Raw genomic sequence first — 18616 nt, forward strand, 5'->3', positions numbered from 1 at the left:
GAATGGAAGGAAATAATTTCTGTCTTTTAGTGTTGAGTAAACATATGTAATTAGCCTTGATCTCCATTAGTATCATTAGACTTGAAAACCCAGTTTAATCTGGATTCTGCTCTCTTCTCAATGTCAGCCTGTTTCTGGACCAGTACAGAGCCAGCCTTGTTGATGCAATAAAGAGATTACTCCAGCCCAGGGTAAGTATGTTTCTATTTTCTCCTGAACACTGGCTTCAGAATAATTAGTCTGTGCACAAAGATGGAAAGAGTAATGGAATGGCAGGATTAATGTCATGTAATACTTTAATACTTATTATGTCCAACTTCAATTGAGTCTTCTGATCTATCAGATTCTTTCCTAATCATAACTAGGGAACTTCTTACCCTTGGCCTTCTGATAAGCAACACAGTGGGTAGTAAAATAAATGAAACTGCTTCAAAGATAGTGTGAGATTATTTTTATCAAAGAATTTCTTGAGTCTTTTCTTTTGATAACAATATCTTCATATTAAAGTAGAAGTATGATATTGAAAGTTTTCTGTTGACTTCTGTCATTTTAAATTCCTTCAATGGTAACCTTTGTCATTGGGTATTTATTTATTGCAAAAGAATATTTTTTTCTTTTTATTTCTGTTTCTATTAAAGAAAGGGACTTCAGATGAATCTATCTATTAAAAGTTCTTTGCTTTAAAAGGAAACCATTATTTACATATTATAAACATTAGGTCACAATGAAGCCAAGCATGGCATAAAATATTGTGCACATTTTTACATTTATATATCCATTTATGCCTGTGAGTAAATTACAGAGTTTGTATCCACTCTTATTTTGCTGGGCTGTTATACTAAGCTAGGAGGTCCTGCAGCCTAAACGGAGAGTTAATATACATCTATTTAAAGAAAGAAAACAAGTTTAAAGCTCATACATTAAAAAAAAAATCTTATAACTATGTAAGACTCTTGCTGTGCCATAGGAATTTAGAATAGGTTAACAGTGTTAATGTAGCCTAAGACAGAAACTCAACATTTATCTGAGAAAGGACTATAGTGTGTGTGTGTGTGTGTGTGTGTGTAAAGTATTTTCTAAAGTTTTGTCTTTTCTTTTAAAAAAGAAGGTTTGCTTTAGTCTTCTGACCTCAGTGAGACTTATCGGCTAATACCTTTCAATCTTTCTGTTACATCTTTTCTACATTGAAGATTCCCAGAGCAATTTGATAATCATCCTTTGCCTTACACTGTGCTTTTTATTTTGTTATCTCTATATAGCTCAGAAACTTTAACTAGGCCTCTCAGAGGAGTAACCACAGCTTTGTAAGTGGTAATCAATTAAATTAAATTGGCTTCTCAATTCCCCCTGTGAGGTGGGGAGCAGCTCTAGAGGCAAAGAAGGGGAACGCTCCAAGCCGTTGATGACAGCTGTCGTGGTTGAGTGAGCAGCCCAAGTTGAGGGCCAAGAAGGAATTGGGGGCCTCTTCATCTTCCCATTAGCCTTGGGTGATTCTCATGAGCATTTGCAAGATCAGGATTTTCAGAAAGGACACCGAGATTCTTGGATATAAGGCTTCTGGGAACATCTGTCATGCAGAACCACAATGCTTTCAAAGACTCCTGGATCTCACAGTGCACAAACAGTACTTCACTCATCACCAACACCCCCTTCAGAGCCTATTTGTGACAAATACTCCATTTTGCTGGTTGCAAATAGGAAAAGGAGTATGTCAAGGCTGTATATTGTCACCCTGCTTATTTAACTTCTATGTAGAGTACATCATAAGAAATGCTGGGCTGGATGAAGCACAAGCTGAAATCAAGATTGCCAGGAGAAATATCAATAACCTCGGATATGCAGATGACACCACCCTTATGGCAGATAGTGAAGAAGAACTAAAGAGCCTCTTGATGAAACTGAAAGAGGAGAGTGAAGAAGTTGGCTTAAAGTTCAACATTCAGAAAACTAAGATCATGGCATCCAGTCCCATCACTTCATGGCAAATAGATGGCGAAACAGTGGAAACAGTGGCTGATTTTGTTTTTTGGGGCTCCAAAATCACTGCAGATGGTGATTGCAGCCATGAAATTAAAAGACGCTTACTCCTTGGAAGGAAAGTTATGACCAACCTAGACAGCATATTAAAAAACAGACATTACTTTGCCAACAAAGGTCCCTCTAGTCAAGGCTGTGGTTTTTCCAGTAATCATGTATGGATGTGAGAGTTGGTCTATAAAGAAAGCTGAGCGCCAAAGAATTGATGCTTTTGAACTGTGGTGTTGAAGAAGACTCTTGAGAGTCCCTTGGACTTCAAGGAGATCCAGCTAGTCCATTCTAAAGGAGATCAGTCCTGGGTGTTCATTGGAGGGACTGATGTTGAAGCAGAAACTCCAATATTTTGGCCACCTGATGTGAAGAGATGACTCATTTGAAAAGATCTTGATGTTGGGAAAGATGAAGGCAGGAGGAGAAGGGAATGACAGAGGATGAGATGGTTAGATGCCATCACCGACTCAATGGACATGAGTTTGGGTGGACTCCGGGAGTTGGTGATGGACAGGAAGGCCTGGTGTGCTGCGGTTCATGGGGTTGCAAAGAGTCGGACACGACTGAGCGACTGAACTGAACTGACCTCCAATTTGTAGCAGATTTGCCTGGTTTACATAGAAAGTGAAAGTGAAGTAGCTCAGTCGTGTCCAATTCTTTGCAACTCCATGGACTGTAGCCTACCAGGCTCCTCCATCCATGGCAGACGCTTTCCCGTCTGAGCCACCAGGGAAGCTCTGCAGAAGAAGGAATTACATAGTTTACATTGGATTCATAGGTTTACATAGGATCTATGATCTATTGTAAATCATTCACATGATTTTCTATTGTAAATCATTCACATGATTTACAATAGAAAACTGCCCAAGCTATGAATAGACCTAAATGGAGATTGAACTGGAACGTCTAGTAGCTCTCCTATACCCTCTATTAAACTCTGAATGATGCTCCTCCTTGTCTGAAGTATGGCTCCACGCAGCAGCCTCCTCAGAGGACAGACAGCAGCACTCCTACTGAAGCGGATGCTCACCCTTAACTGAGAGGATAAGACCCAGCCCTAGAGTGGATGGTGCTTACTTATGCTCTGCGTAGAGCTGGGGAAGCCAAATCAAAGGGGCCTGCATCATGGGCTTCCCTGGTGGCTGGCTCAGTGGTAAAGAATCCGCTTGCCAGTGCAGGAGACATGGGTTTGATCCCTGGCCCATGAAGATCCTACGGGCCGCAGAGAAACTAAGTCCACGTGCCACAACTATTGAGCCTGTGCTCTGGAGCCTGGGAGCTGCAGGTACTGAAGCCTGGGCACTCTAGAACCCATGCTCTGCAACAGGAGAAGCCACCACAATGAGAAGCCAGTGCATTGCAGCTGGGGCGTAGCCCCCGCTCCCTGCAACTAGAGAAAAGCCCACATAGCAACAAAGACCCAGCACAGCCCAAAAAATAAATAAACAAACAAATAAACATCTAACTTAATTAAAAAACAACAACAACAACAACAAAGGGGCCCACATCAAAATGCAGCATAAGAAATGAGAGGAGGGGCGCTCACTTAGGCCCCTCCTATCCTGCAGCACTGCTTGGACTGACAAGTATTCCAGCCTAAGAGGTCAGGAGTCCACCATGAGGGGGGAAATCCCAGTCATGGATGGAACATGGATATACTGAAGTTCCCACCCAGGAATCTCACTCCACTGAGAGGTTTGGGGCAGCAGGGCCTTTGCACTCCTGGGGACCCTACCCAGATGAACCCAGGAAGAGCCACAAGGACGCAGCAGGGAACCACAACAGCTCTGTTTCCTGTGCCAGGGGGCTGGAAGGGTTCCCAGAACATGGGGGCACCTGGAGAAAAACTGCTCTTCTCCTTGCCTCTCAGGGCTGCCGTCCTACTTCCAAAGGACTTCCCCCGCCCCTCACAGTGTGTGTGTCATGGGCATCACAGTCCAAGACCAAGATAACATTAAAGGCTTTATCCCATGACAATTAGAGCTGCTTTTAATGGTTTCTTGAGCCCAGTCCACTCCTCCATGGTTTTGTGGCCCAGAGGCTGAAGGTAATGTAAGAGGCCCACAGAGAAACAAATTGGGCAGCTGCATTGGTGGGTCCTGAGCTCTGAGTAATTCAAGGGCTCAATAGACTCAGTGGAGATGAAACAAGTCCTCGGGGTGCTCAGCCAAAGCTGCACTTTGGCCAAACACTTTGAATTCATAGGTGGGCCCCAGTTTCCGAGGGTAAACTATCAGTAGATAGACCCAGAAATGTCTGTGTACAAAACCCAAGTTGTTCTTACTATTGAGCCACTTACTAGATTCATCTCTCAGAGCCTCAGTTTCTCATCTGTAAAATGAGGAGGAAACAAGTCAATGCACTGGAAGCTTTAGCACATAACTGACTCTGAATGAATATGTGTTCAGTCTTGTTGCCTTGAAGAACTAGAGGGACTTTCCAGCCATGATGGGTATAGAATACACAAGGCTGTTTTCAAAAACTGTCCTCAGATAAATGCTTGGCAGGAGGGGAAATTTTTATTTTCTTGAACTTGGACTTGGATGATGTCTACACATAACTAGGCCTGCTTCATCTCCCTGCACCCATGTCCTACTTGCCTATTGCAGGCTCTGCAGAAGGTCCGGAGGATTGTCTACCTGGATGAAGATGACACTTTTTACTACAGGCGCCCCCATCAAGTGAGGGGAGAGAAATACCTACTAGATGGCCAGGATGAAATCATTGCAACATGGAGATTCAAGTGTCAACCTGTGTGTAGAAATGGATTCTGCCATTATTGGGGAGTGTGATTCCTTGAGTTCTAGCTAAGGAAAATCTGCTGTCTGGAGTCAGAGGATCCAGAAGCAAAGAAAGTAGGTGGAAGGGAGGAGTTTCCCTGATTTTCAGTTTTTATAATAGGGGTCATAAATGTGGGGGTACAGGCCCCCAGAGAGAACTTAGCCACCAGAGTGGGTTCCTGGCTTGACCCAGGAGCAATGTCAAATCACAGAGCTAAGCCTGGATCCTTGGGCAGACAGGCACCTATGCCTGGAAAGTCATTACAGGAAGCCCCAAATGTCAGCAAGAAATGATCATTGCTTACTCCAGGTGGAAACTTTCCTCTGCTTACTGGTTGAGAGAAGCTGTAAAAACATCTAACCCCTGCCAGAGTGCTACAGGGACTCTCTAGCAGACTTAAAAGATGACAAGAAAAAATTTTAAAAAGAAATTACAGTGTTAGACAATCAGTTGTGTCTGATTCTTTGCAACCCCATGGACTCCTCTGTCCGTGGAATTCTCCAGGCAAGAATACTGGAGTGACTTGCCATTCCCTTCTCCAGGGGATCTTCTCAACCCAGGGATCAAACCCAGGTCTCCTACATTATAGGTGGATTCTTTAGTGTCTCAGCCACCAGGGAATCAGCAAATGTTACTCATTCCAAGAAGCAACAGGTATCTTTCCTCCCCCACCTCTTTCCCTCTGGTGAGAGGCTTCTTGTTGCTGATGAGTCATAGCTGAGCCCCTATTATGTGTTCCTTCAAGACCATCAGCCGTGTCTGATACCATAGGACCCAGATGTAATTTAAGATACAGCCACAGCAGCCTACAAGTTGAACTTTGGTCCAGAAATGACAACCAACGAGTGACACCTACTGATATTCCTGTGAAATGGCTTTGAGGGCAGGGAGGGAAGCCAAGCCAGTTGGACAGTGTGAATTTACTCAGGACCATGAGGAGATGGATGGGGATGCAGTATGGCCAGATCTCCAGCTTATCACCACTGCTCACCATTGTCAAGAATTCAAAAATATGCTCTGGAACTCAATTAACCTTCTTTAGACGCTGGCCCTAAGTAACTGCCAAATTCCTGGAGTCCTGACTACACGTAAGCTGTGCTATAGAAGTAAATCATGGACTCTCATTTTAGAAAAGCAGTTTCTTTCTTTCTTTTTTTTTGACTGCCCTGGGTCTTAGTTACGGCATATGGGATCTTTTAGCTGGGGCACACAGGATCTAGTTCCCTGACCAGGGACTGAACCTGGGCCCTCTACATTGGGAGCGCAGAGCCTTAACCACTGGACCACCAGGGAAGTCCTAAGCAGTTTCTTTTTACTGACATATTTTACCATCTTTTTTTTTTTTTAAATCTAGCATCTCTGCAACCATCTCTATAAACCTCTGTTTTTGCTTATCTTGGGGAAATGTCTCATGAGTATGAGTTCAGTGGCATGAACTGAGATGGTGCTATAAGAGCCTTTGGTTCCTGTCTGTTTGCTGGGTCAGAGGCCCAACAAAGCTTCCCCTGTCTTTGATGAGAAGCTGTGTTCGGCCAAACCTGGCTCTTCCAGGTGTAGGAGCAAAGAATCCCCAGATGATTTTTAAGACCCTGAGTTCAGGGGCCTATCCCTTAGAAGTTCTTTTCGGAAGTCCACCCAGGTGTTTATCCAGCATGTCCAGTGCTGAGTCTTTGCCCCTGAGGAATTTAGAATGTGGTCATGGAGACCTCACACACATAGCTGGAACTACAGTGGACAGTGCAAAATGGCTTATAACAGCCCAGCACTCAATCATATAGAGCCTTGTGCTGTTTTTGTTTGTTGTGTGAATCTTTCTAATTAACACTTTCCATAGAACGTGAGATCCTTAAAGGACTGAACTCTGTCTGAGTCAACAAACATTTGTTGAGCAACTGCTCTCTGCCTAGCACTGTGCTGGACTGTGGGGTATGAATGAAAATAACCAGCACTATAAAGAATCTCACTGTATAGCAGGGAAGATTAATGCACAACTCCTAGGAATTACAATTCAAGAGTTTAGGTACTGGAATTCAGCACAAAGAATAATTGCCTGAGGAAGAGTTCCCTAGAGGCACGAATATTGACTTCGGTTGACTAGTAAGAAGGCCATTCTGAGCCTCAGTAGAAGGGGACTAGAAAGTAGCATCCCTGGTGGAAAGAACAGAGCTCACAGGTAGAGAATATGAAAGAGCATGTTGAGTTTGCAGGAGTTTGCTCTGGTTGGAGTTTAGGAGTGTCTGTTATACTGGGGGAGGGGCGGGAGATGAGTTAGTTTGGGTACCACTTTCAGAAAGGCTGAGAACGTGATGTTGGAGAGACTAGACTTTATGGGTAATAGCCATCAAAAGCTTTTGAGCAGTGATATAGTCGGATGTGGGTCCAAGAAAGATCACTCTGGCCAACATAAAAGCTGGTTTCGGAATAAGAACTTGAAAGCAGCAAGGCTCTTCATGGGTCCACCGTAAACCAACTTCTACCTAAAACTGTACAGTTAGGAGCCAGTGAAGACCTAAAGATGGAGAAGAGGGAACTGGATTGGGTGTTCACTGAGAGGTTCATTCAGCAAACATTTCTGGAGTGCTCCTTGGGGATAAAATAAGATACAATGGTTTTAAAAGGCAACGTCATGATTTCCTGACTTCCAGTTTCATTTTGAAGGTGAAGGGTATGGAAGTATTTGGTACTTAATAGGTACTCAGCTGTGTGTGTGAGAGAGAGAGAAAGAAAGAGAGAGATGGATGAATAGTGCCCTGGGAAGGGTAGAGGTTTAGGCCAACCTCTATTGAATTCCATTTTAGACAGAATGGGTTAAAGATACTTTCAGAACATCCCCATGGAGGGTTCTAGTAGGCACCTGAAAATCCAGGTATGTGAACTGGACAATGGTGAATGCTGCAGTTATGTACTTGGGAGTTTTTAATGCGTAAGTGATAGTTGACGTTGTGGACTTCAGTACAATTGCCTGGAACTGTATAAAACATAAAGAAAAAGTAGACGGAGTCCTGGGGACTACTGACAATGAAAGGGCGGGTGATAAAAAGAAGCCAGGATCGGGGACTAACTGACCGAGAGAAATGTAGGGGAGGAAGCAGGCAAAGGCAGCATCTCAGAAACCAGATAAAGACATGGTTAGAAAATAAACATAAGCTTACACATGTAATCGATATTTAATAGTTGATCACATGGAAATGGAAAAGCATAGCCTATTCCTTGTAAAATAAGTCTGAAGAAGACTTATGTTTTCCAGAAGTGCACATCCTTTAATCTATGAGTATAGATTAGTCTAGCAGAATAACAACAACTGAGCTTACAGTGTAAACAATATCGTTGTTTTGTGGAACTCCTCTCAAGGGATAAATGAATTCTCTCAAATTTCTGTTCATCACTCTAAATTTTACATTCAATTGAGTGTTCAATCAGAGTTTAAAATGATTCTGTGACTGTGAATGCTTAGAAAGATGTGCTTTGGTAAATTGAAAATAATTTTTCTAAAGTAATGGGCTAATTTGAAATCTATGTTCTTTTTCTTGGTTTGACTTTTGGAGCCTAAATTGTGAGGCATATTCCACTGACTATAACAAAGTATCCTTCTCCACTGGGGATATGGTGGGGTGTGGGCTTCTAAAAACCATTCATTATTGGGGAGAGGCTGGCACTCAGTATGGCAAACAGTGGATGCTTATTGAATGAATGGATGATGTCCTATTGTCCCTCCTAAATATTAATCCACATCTCAAAGGTGTCTGCATTCAACGAAATGAAAAAGAAAACATTTTGAAACTCATAACTGAGTAATTAGAGATTAAAACTACTGCTTGCTCTTTCTCTTTCTTGTGGGGACTGTATTGTGCACAGAAAGCTGCCCTCTGAAATCCCATTAGAGCCGCTGACTCTGTAAAAGCTTCTTGGAGAAAATCTTTTATAAATAATAAGCGTTAGAATGTGGCCTTCGAATTCCCAGAGACTTGTATTTTTCAGATTATTCAACGTCTGGATTTAGTTTATTCTTTCAACAAATATTGATCGTCTTTTCTATGCTAGGCACTAAGAAAATATAGTGAATAAAACTAGAAGATCCCATTTTCCTGGAGTATACATTCTAGCCAGAGGAGAAAGGCAATAACAAATAAGGATGTGATGTGTGTCAGTGGTGATGAGGGCTAAGGATACAGCTAGAGCAGCGAGAGGGGGTGGGGAGGGGTGGGGAGGGTGGCTGTTTTAGGTGCAGTGGGTATGGAAGGACAGGTAGACTGAGACACAAGCTCAGGTGCAGTCCCCTTACAGCTCACCCCAACCAGCAGAGGGCTGGGGTGAGGGCAGAGGTGTGTTTTGTGAATGCAAACATCAACCAACCACAACCCCTTAGTGCTTAAACATTATGATATATAATTTAGATAACAGCTGTCAAAAATCAACTCTTTGATTATAATGGTAAGACAGTTTTTGCAGGTGACTTTAAAATAAAACCACTTCCATTATTCAAAAATCCAGAATGACAGTCAGCTCTTAGAGAGGACTAAAATGACCTACTAGTGCTCCTCCTTTTTTTTTTTTTCATGGAGACTTTTGCTCCCCTGCTGAGACCATGTATTATATCTAGTTTCACATCAAAATGAATTTTTGCTGCTAAGTTTGAAAACCGCCTGAAAATAGCAATTAATACTGGAAAAGCTGACAGAACCTTAAGTGTAGTGGCATGATTGGTGCTGCTATAATTATGTGCCTGAGTGTATACATGTCTATGTAAACACAGTATGAAAACACACTTGATGTCCAGGACAGTGGATCAGTGCATTTTCTTGCAGCTAAATGAGGGGCAGAGAGAAGGAGAGGAAGTTGGTAGAATCTTTATAGCACCATCAGGCGGTGTAGATGCTCCTAGTCTTTCTTACACCTATATAAACTTGTTTCTGAAATTATTTTCACACTCATTGCCTCATTTGATCCTCACATTTTGGCTGGGGGTGTGGGGAGGCAAGGGAGGTTTTATTCTTCCCATTTAATGGATGAGAAAACTCAGTGAGTCAGCTAGGATAACTTGAGTTCCTTATCTGAAAAATGAGGAGACTGGACTCATGTCATCTCCAAGGCGTCTCCTAGGTTCAACAGTTCTGTGACTTTTTTCCCTGATTTTCCTGAGGTGACACCACTGTCTAATGGTAGAGATCCCCTTTTAAGTCCAAACCCCTTTCTGCCACACATTTCCTCCTTATAGTCTTCAAACCCTTTACAGCATGTTTAATCATCCGTAAAATGTAATGTCTCCTGTACAAGGTTGTTGAGAAAATTGTTGAGGGGATTAAAGGGAAGGCTTGTGAAGCACCTAGCAAAGTGGTCGCTTGTTTTGTTATTGCCATCACTATGACTGATAAGAAGGGAGTGTTGTATAATGGGAAGAGCACTGGCATTGGGAGTCAGGTCAGTTTCTAGTCACTTACTGTTGTGTCGTCTTGGACAAGGAGCTAACCTTTCTGAACATCCGATAGAGGGCTGAAAATTCCTATCTTGATGGGTCATTTGAAGACCAGAGGAGAGGATGTACATAGAGCACCAGTCCCCGTGTCTGCCATGTCCCTGATGCTCAGTAGACAGTTGGCAGGCATGAATGATAACCAACTTTCAAAAGAAACTGGGATATATTTTCATAATTCTCTCAAAACCTGAAGTGGTATTTCATAGAGGTAACGTATATTAACAGAAGCATACAGCCATCTTTCAAACAAATAAAAGGAAAAAGAAGATTCTGAAGTTTAGTCATTCTGTGCACATCTCAAAGGGAGAAGAAAAATTCACGTGCGGCCAGTAGTTAGCAAATGTTCATTGTGGAGTTTCAGGTCAGAGGGTCTTCTGAAAACTGGTATATATTTTGATCAAGTCTTCCCACACTCCCCACTACAACAAGCAGACGGGGTTGTGCAGTTTACTTAGAAAAGCTTGCTTGCCCTCATTGTACCACTTTCTTTGAAAAGGAACCACTTGAATAACTGTGAGGAACTGCTTTGCCATAATGATGACCCTTATGAGGGATCGAGTAGAGTTGGAAATCAAGAGCCTATAGTTCTGTCTCTGGCAGTATGGTCACGGAAAAGGCTGGTGGCAGAACTGAAATGGATTGTGGTTACTCATCTCTGTGGAGGATTTCTCGGTACTGAATTTCCAGGGCACAATAAACTAACATTTACAGGCATCTGTGGCCACATGCTCTGGAGCTGTGCTGCGGATGTGTTGGCAGCTGCTAAGGAGTTGCAAGGTGGGTGGCACTGCCCTGGACCTGTTATTCTAAAATCTAGTTGATGATTTAAACCACTGGACCCAAGAGAGGTATGTATCGTACAAAAAACCAATGTTGAGTCCCATATTATTTATTACATGCATTGTTTGAAGGTGATAAAATACAGCACTAGACATTTAAATATGACATTTTTCTCTTATTTGATGTATGTCTATCCTGGAAATTACTCTCACTGTGTCTGCCCATCCTATGTGGATATCTCAAGACAATTTTGAGTTTTCTACCTGAGAGCCGTACACTAAATGCTTTGACCAATGTCTGTTATGTTTGGTTGCCTTCCAGTTTTAAAATGTGTGAATTTCCTTTTTAATGTTCTAGGGGAAAGCAATGGTATTCGCCCCACGCCGAGGGAATACTTTAAACCAGTTTTGCATTCTAGCTGAAAAAGCTGGTTTCTCTATCCAAAGACATGAAAATTATGATGAACACATTTCAAACTTCCACTCCAAGGTTAGTTTTCTGCTTGTGTTAGATAACACTTTAATCCGCATTGCATTTTGAAGAGATCATGGTCTTTTTGGCAGGTAACCTAAATATTTGATTAAAGGACTCCTTAGGTGTGCTGCTTCTGAACGGCTATTTGTATCTGGTTATTTTGTGTGGCAAAGCCATCTTTTATCTTTGCATGTCTAGAAGGATTTTACAGAAACCATTCCTGTTTACTCCTTTCTCTGAAACTAACTAATCTCTTCATTCATAATAGACTGATTTGTAGGATGCAGGGGAGGTGGCATAGAATGAATGATAAACAAGCATTTATATTTTAATGAAAAATCTTCAGGTTTTAAGTAGGTTAAATGCTTAGCTGCAACTGAAATAAATAGAAGGTGAATGTCTAATTGTATCATGTTAGACTGTAAATCTTTATCTCCACTTGCTTTATGGCTGGGTCAGTTGGCAGTTTGAGACTGTTAAATCTCACAGAATTTCACAGTTGTGGGGTTATATGTCAGATCGAGGCGCTACAAGATTTAGGTCAAAAGCACTTATCTGAGAGTGATTTCTAAGCTTGCTTACATAAAGCAATGTTATCAGCCTTTTTTATTATTTATAGGTATACAGCAATATAGGACACTGAGAGGCCAGCGTTCCACTGAAAACTTTTTAGGAATCTCACATTTGCTAATACATATCACAGTTACTCATATAACATGGATTTCTTCTGTAATTTTGTGCCTTACAGAAATCTCCTTTCTCTGAGCTAGTCTGACCTTGGCAACAGACTTTGACTTGTCAATTTTGCAAGTCATGACTGCAGAAAAGTAAAGGCCTGACCTTATTTTTCTCCTGGGAAAATGTGTATAGCATTCTTTATTACCCGGGACTATGATATAATGTAGAAGTGTGCTGACTTTTGAAAAATTATATGCAAAGTAAATCTGATCTTCTAAGCAGTAGAAAGGAAATCTTCACTTTCTGGAAATGGGTTCATTTCTTGGGGTCTCCGGGGCTCCATTTAAGCTCCTGGGGGTGGGGGGGAAATGTCGGTTTGTGAACTGAAAGGGTTAAATCACTTCCTCTCACTGATGGAATCAGGCCCTCTGCTTACAATCAGAAAATAAAAACTAAGTGGCATGTTATGCAAATCTTACCTATCTCTAGAAATGATGTTCTCCTTTTTTCAACTCCTCTCTAGAACAAAAGGAATGGCTTTGAAGGCTTTACCTGGTCCAGGAAGGGTCTCTCCTGGCCCCCTGGGCTCTTCTACCTAAAGGGATAAAAATGGCCTTTTCTCCAGGGTGGGGCTAGAGCTACAGGGCCCAGCTGACAGCTGCTTGACATCCTGTCATTCACTTTCCCCCTTAACCAAAGGACAAATGCTGTTAGTTTCTCAGTCATAGCTCGGGAGAGCAAATGCCCCAAGTTTCTCCAACAGCAGAAAATTTCATTATACCTAACACACTCTGTCACTTCTCTGCAAAATCTGAAGTGTGTTAGAACATGCCAGGCATCCAGGTCCTCGGCGGCCACCTCTCCCTTTGTCTAGAGCTTTAGATTGTCAGCACCTAGTGGGCAGCAACCTCCTCTTTTTATTTCCAATGTTAGTACCCTGCTAAGCATGGCCTGTTTATCCACAGGGTCACAAAGAGTTGGACTCGACTTAGCAACTGAACAACAACAAAACATGCCTCTTAGATTTATACTGTGCACCCCCAGTTCAGTTCAGTCGCTCAGTCATGTCCGACTCTTTGCGACCCCATGGACTGCAGCACCTAGGCCTCCCTGTCCATCACCAACTCCCGGAGCTTGCTCAAACTCATGTCCACTGACTCAGTGATGCCATCCAACCATCTCATCCTCTGTCGACCCCTTCTCCTTCTGCGTTCAATCTTTCCCAGCATCAGGGTCTTTTCTAATGAGTCGGCATTTTGCATCAGGTGGCCAAAGTACCCCCCAGTACCCTATAAATAATCATGGTCTGATTGATTGGTCCCACAAAAATACATTTCCATGAATAGGTGGCCTTAGTGTTTATTTCATCATAATTGCTTCAAAGTTCAGTTCCCTACCTTGCTGACACTGGACTAAGCAATAGTTGCCCTCCTCTTTGGGTTCTTGTGACAGGCTGCATTTGGCTCTCAGGAAGTAGAACCCTAGGGGAATACGCTACAGGCTTGGGGCGCTGTACCTAGATGGTATAAACGTGCGCCCATGATGTATATTTTTCATGATGAGAACAATTTCAGCTGACTTGCAGTCCCCCTGCGTCTAGGCAAAGAATGCCTCTTATCCCTTCTGTACCAGAAGCATAAAATGCCCAGCTTTTTAGCTCCAGCAGTGGGTTTAACCGTGTGCTGACTGGACGGAGAGAGGCCTCCAAGGACTCAACTCCCGCTCGCTTTCCAAAAGGAAGGTGCCCAGAGAGGATCTCGCCCAGAGGCCAGATACAAAGCCGCGGACCCGGCTGCAGAGAGTAGGGAGCGTCCCTGCTCCTTGCCGAGCCCTCGTGCTCATCAGCGGGGCGCAGGAACGGAGGCCGAAGGCAGCACCCGGGTCTCCTCCGGCCCCTGCCCGCCCCCCGCGCGCCCCGGGCTCCGGGGGTGCGTAGGGGCCCGCGCGGCCGCCGCGATCCTCCGCCCCAGCCGCTTTTGTTTGCCACGTGCTAATAGCCGGGGCTTAAAAGTTTTCCATCTTGAGCGGCAATCAGCTTTCTTCCTCTCCATCCCTGGCCAAACCCCCATGGTCCCAGGGACGAGCCTACTCCCAAACGGAGGAGCAGCGTTTTCCTTCAGGCTGCGTGTTATCCTCTTAGCCCTACTGTGTTGGAATAGAGCGTAACCAGCTGGAGGACTGTAAGACGCCTGATAATGCCGCTCTTTTCCGCTGTCCCGTCTTAATCTTGTTACACAAATGGTTGTGAAGAGATTCATGAATTTTAATTTTGCCCTCTGCATTAGTGCCTCACGTCACTCATACACAGCTGCCTTCTATGCAGAGTTTTTCACCCCTCCTCTTACAACAGGGAAAAAATTAGTTACAATCTTGGCAGTAGTGCAAGGTTAAAAAAAAAAAAAAGAATCTACAGATTTAGGCAACCACCCATGAAGCTGATTAACAGTCATGATCAGGAGGAACAGCTTTGCCTCTTAAACTTTTCACCTTCCATTGTTAACTGTGAAATTTTATTTCCGTTAAAAAGCAAGCCTGTAATCAAAACGGTGCCATTCTACACTTTCTGCCAGTGCTTTTGTTAAATTGTGCCCACACCGTTCAGTCACCATACTCAGGAGCCAGGCAGCCGAAGGTGTAGTGTGTTTTTAAAATATTGCCTCTCTGTTCGTCCAGGCGTTAGGGAGAAAAAACAACACTCTTACCTCTCCCACCTCAGCTCGTCCTCTCCTCCAGGCTAGGGATCAAATGCATTGCCCCCGTGGTGGGGCTCAAAACGTTTAGGAAGTTAAGACAGCCAATTGTTTAGCAAGCTAGAGACTTGACTTAGAGATTACAGCTGGCTTGAAATAAGTTGATAAAAATATCCTCCATTATGCAAATATCCTTTGAAATATAATTCTACATGTCATGGTTTTCTTTTCCTTTTTTTTTTTCCTCCCCAAACTTTAGCAAAACCAGCCCGTGTGTTTATTTTCTGTATTTTTGTGTTTAGCCAGGGAAATAGGCTTGAGCTTGGCTGTGAAGTCAGTACATTGTGTTAAAAGCACGGCCATATTGCACTTCTGCTTATCTATTCAAAATGCCACTTTACAAGTGGTGGTGCTTATGATCTGTGTGGTGTGTGTTGATAATTGTGGATACTGTAAAGGGTAAACAGTCTGAACTTCACTCCCGCTGCTGCTGTTCGCGCCGTGGTGAGGCTGAACGTGTTACATCCAATTATGAAGTAAAGCGTAATGTCACTAATAGCAGCTATATAATTTAGTTCAGTCCTCAAAGACCCTGTTTTAACCTATGAAATTGAAAAATTGTTTTATTCACAATTTGCTTTTTGTTCATTTTTTTCCCCAGGTGTTTTATTTCTTAAAATTATAATTATTCATTGGGCAAAGAAGTACAGCCTGGGTATATGGAATTATTCTTAAACCATATAACGTTCCCCCATTGAAGCCAGTATTTCCTAACAGCTTTGTGTGTGTTCAAGTGCACTCACGTAACAGGCTGGATTCAGAAATGATCTGGGGTGTAGGGCTGCCTTTGAGGGTTTTCAGTGCTTTTCTGTCGTCCTCGTGGTGTGAAGGGCTCACAGTCCACACAGGGCTGGCCCCTGGCCCCTTCTAGCAAGGAAGCCCCCGCTTTGGCCTCCAGAGGTCAGCATAGAATCCAAGTTAAAAGTGATTTCTAACCCATATTTACCAAAGAACTATTTATCCCACATATTACCTCAGGGACTTTATAAAGAGCTCATTTGAGTCTCTGTATATTAGTGCATTGTGAGTGAGTAGGTCAGCTGACTCACGCTGAGTAATCAACTTTCCCTTATCCCCAGTCCCAGAGGAAGAATTTAGCTAGCTTGGCCCCCTCTTCCCTCTGTAAAATATTTCAGTGAGCTCCTTCTATCACTAGGGCAACTGGCAACAAAGGTATTTACAGTTGGTAGGTCCCGGTTATAGTGGTTTTGTTTTGGGAAGTTTGGGAAGCCATTTTGGGGGCATTTTTTTAAATTAAAGAGTGATGTATGTTTAGGATTAACACTATCGTGACTTTGGTGGCAACAAAAATCCGTGAGGATCTCTCTAAATAGACAACTAACCATCTGTAAGAAGAGCAAATGCCATCAAAGAAAACAGAGTGAAGTGACTTCAGCAATTGTACCACCATCAGTTCTTGGGCAAATGGACTAGAAAGTAGAGACCAGGCTGGCTTTATGTTCCCCAGTGAAAAAGGAAAAACAGGATCATTTCTGTTGTCCTTAACAGTGAGGCACGTCACAGTTTGGAAATATGATTTAGATGAAACATGCCCTTTAGAAAGATTCCAGTTAATGTGTCGCAGACCTGTGAATGCAGGAAAGTGTCGTGCTGGAGCCATTCACTTAGATTCAGGAGAGGGCAAGGTGGGATGTTTGTCTGATTTGAAACAATAAAGGAATTGGTTCCATGTAAAATGAAAAGAAATACTTATTTCCAATCCTTATAAATTCAAAAATAAATTCACAGTTAGCTCCAAAACACCAGCTTCAAAAATAGCAATTTTGTCTTTATAAACAGCAACGTATTATTTGCTAGAATAAATATAAATACGACTCTCAAAATTATTCTAGCTGAATGAGGGGAAAATGTACTTTAGATTTGAGAACTCTGATTGGACTTTTGAATCTATCAAGGGAAGGCCCTCAGAACTTTACCTGAGTGTAGTATTCACAGCTTGCTGCTCTAATTGTTGGAATATGTTTTCCTCCTTGGAGACAACAATTTTTGAATTACTTGTCATTAATATTAAAAGCTCGAGGAAGCGGCTGGAAAGCCTGTGAAATGTCTTCAGCCCCACCAGCTTGTCGCTTGCGCTCAGGTGCGCCACAGGCTCTGAATGATCTGAACTGCCTGCCAGCCTGATTCCTGGGGCACTGGCAGGGGGCAGACAGTGGGCAGGCGCAGAAACTTCTAGGCCGAATGGCTGATCCGGTGAAGATGAGCGAGTCCCCAGCTGTCCCTGTTCTGAAGTGTCTCAGAGCCCACAGAGGTTACAAAAGCAGCCTGGCTATTTATAAAAAAAAAACAAAACAAAACACCCTACCCCTACCAAAATAATAATAATAATAATTTCTAACTCAACCCATAGTATTGTTACTGCCACTGAGGACCGCTTTGAGTTGCTTTTTTTGTGGTTTATTTTTCCAGAACAGTGTTTTTAGACAAGAAGTCTTCCTTTTACTCAACATTACAATTGACTAGTGAAAATTCCTGTTTACCTTTTTTTCCTCTATTATTGTTTTCAGTTGAAAAAGGAAAACCAGGATGTATACGAAGAAAATCTTCATTTCCCGCTTCTGCTTATTTTAACCAAAGATGGATAGAAGCTTAAACAGCTCGAAAGATGAAGACAACATCAAGTGCACAGGCAATACTTTCACAAAAACAGAAATCTGTAATGGGTATAATATGCAGCAAGCTGTTGGCTCCCTGAGATTTTTAAACCCCCAGGACTTGGGCCCCTACCACCTCTGAGACATTCCATGTGTGGGTTATGGGGTCCACCTGTCCTCACCCATGTGACTCTCCAGCCATCCTAGATTCCTCTTTTTTCCCTCCCCTGTTGCTCTTTCTGCACCAAACCTTTGTCTTTGAATATGTATAAGCAGCCTATGTGAGATTTGAATGGGACTTGTAAGCCACCCAAATATTTTTCCCTCTCAGATTGAGAATTTCTTTTGGTGATTCATATCCCACCCCACCCCACCCCCTTTAGAAAATATCCTGGTCTTTGTTGTATTTTTAGTGATGGTCGTTTTTCATCTGTCAAACCAGCAAACATGATGATTCTTCCTGGTTAAAAAAATAAATAAAACAAATCTTTCAGATCACCCTCAAATTAATTGTATTAAATCTGCCATCTTTCTCTCTGCCCCCCACTCTTTTTAATGGCTGTCTCTCTCACCCATTCTCTTTTTCCTTTTAAACAGGATGTTTTTTTTCCCTATAGATGTATAAGAAATGACTACATCAGCCCAAAGCCTCATAAACTGACCGTTTGTCCTCTGGACACAATAGCGTGGCCAGCCCTCTGCTCCTCCTCTCCAATTATGTGTGATTAGTCTCAATGTGTTGTGTCAAGAAGGAGGAGTGTGCTGAGTGCTTATTATCTGTTTAGGTACAAGAAGAGCACATTTAGGCTCTGACTATGAATGAAAAGTGAGCCTTTATCAGGGCTCAAATCTACTGCTGTTCTCCAGGCCTCTTTCAAAACAGGTCCTTCCCAGGGAAATTTTTGAATAAATGGTTGCTAAAACAAGGTGGCAACCAGGGCGAGCTTTTAAAAACTCAATCACACAATTATCCGATTGAAAGTAAGTATATATGGTTCTATGTGGTGATGCAAGTGTATGGTAAACATTTAGTAGAT

General features: G+C 42.7%; 1 protein-coding gene across 2 annotated transcripts in view; it reads left to right on the top strand.

Annotated features, from left to right (window-relative positions):
• CAMKMT (calmodulin-lysine N-methyltransferase) overlaps positions 1-17957 on the top strand; it is a 410943-nt gene extending 392986 nt beyond the window's left edge. For both annotated transcript variants that reach the window (XM_043468465.1, XM_043468464.1), the window contains 3 exons: positions 128-191; positions 11420-11551; positions 17493-17957. In XM_043468465.1, the coding sequence (XP_043324400.1) occupies positions 128-191; positions 11420-11551; positions 17493-17570 (274 nt within the window). In that variant the 3' untranslated portion in view covers positions 17571-17957. The remainder of the gene's footprint in view (positions 1-127; positions 192-11419; positions 11552-17492) is intronic.
• Positions 17958-18616: the final 659 nt, after the last annotated feature.

This window comes from Cervus canadensis, chromosome 5 (genome assembly GCF_019320065.1).
Source record: "Cervus canadensis isolate Bull #8, Minnesota chromosome 5, ASM1932006v1, whole genome shotgun sequence".
Lineage (NCBI taxonomy): Eukaryota > Metazoa > Chordata > Mammalia > Artiodactyla > Cervidae > Cervus > Cervus canadensis.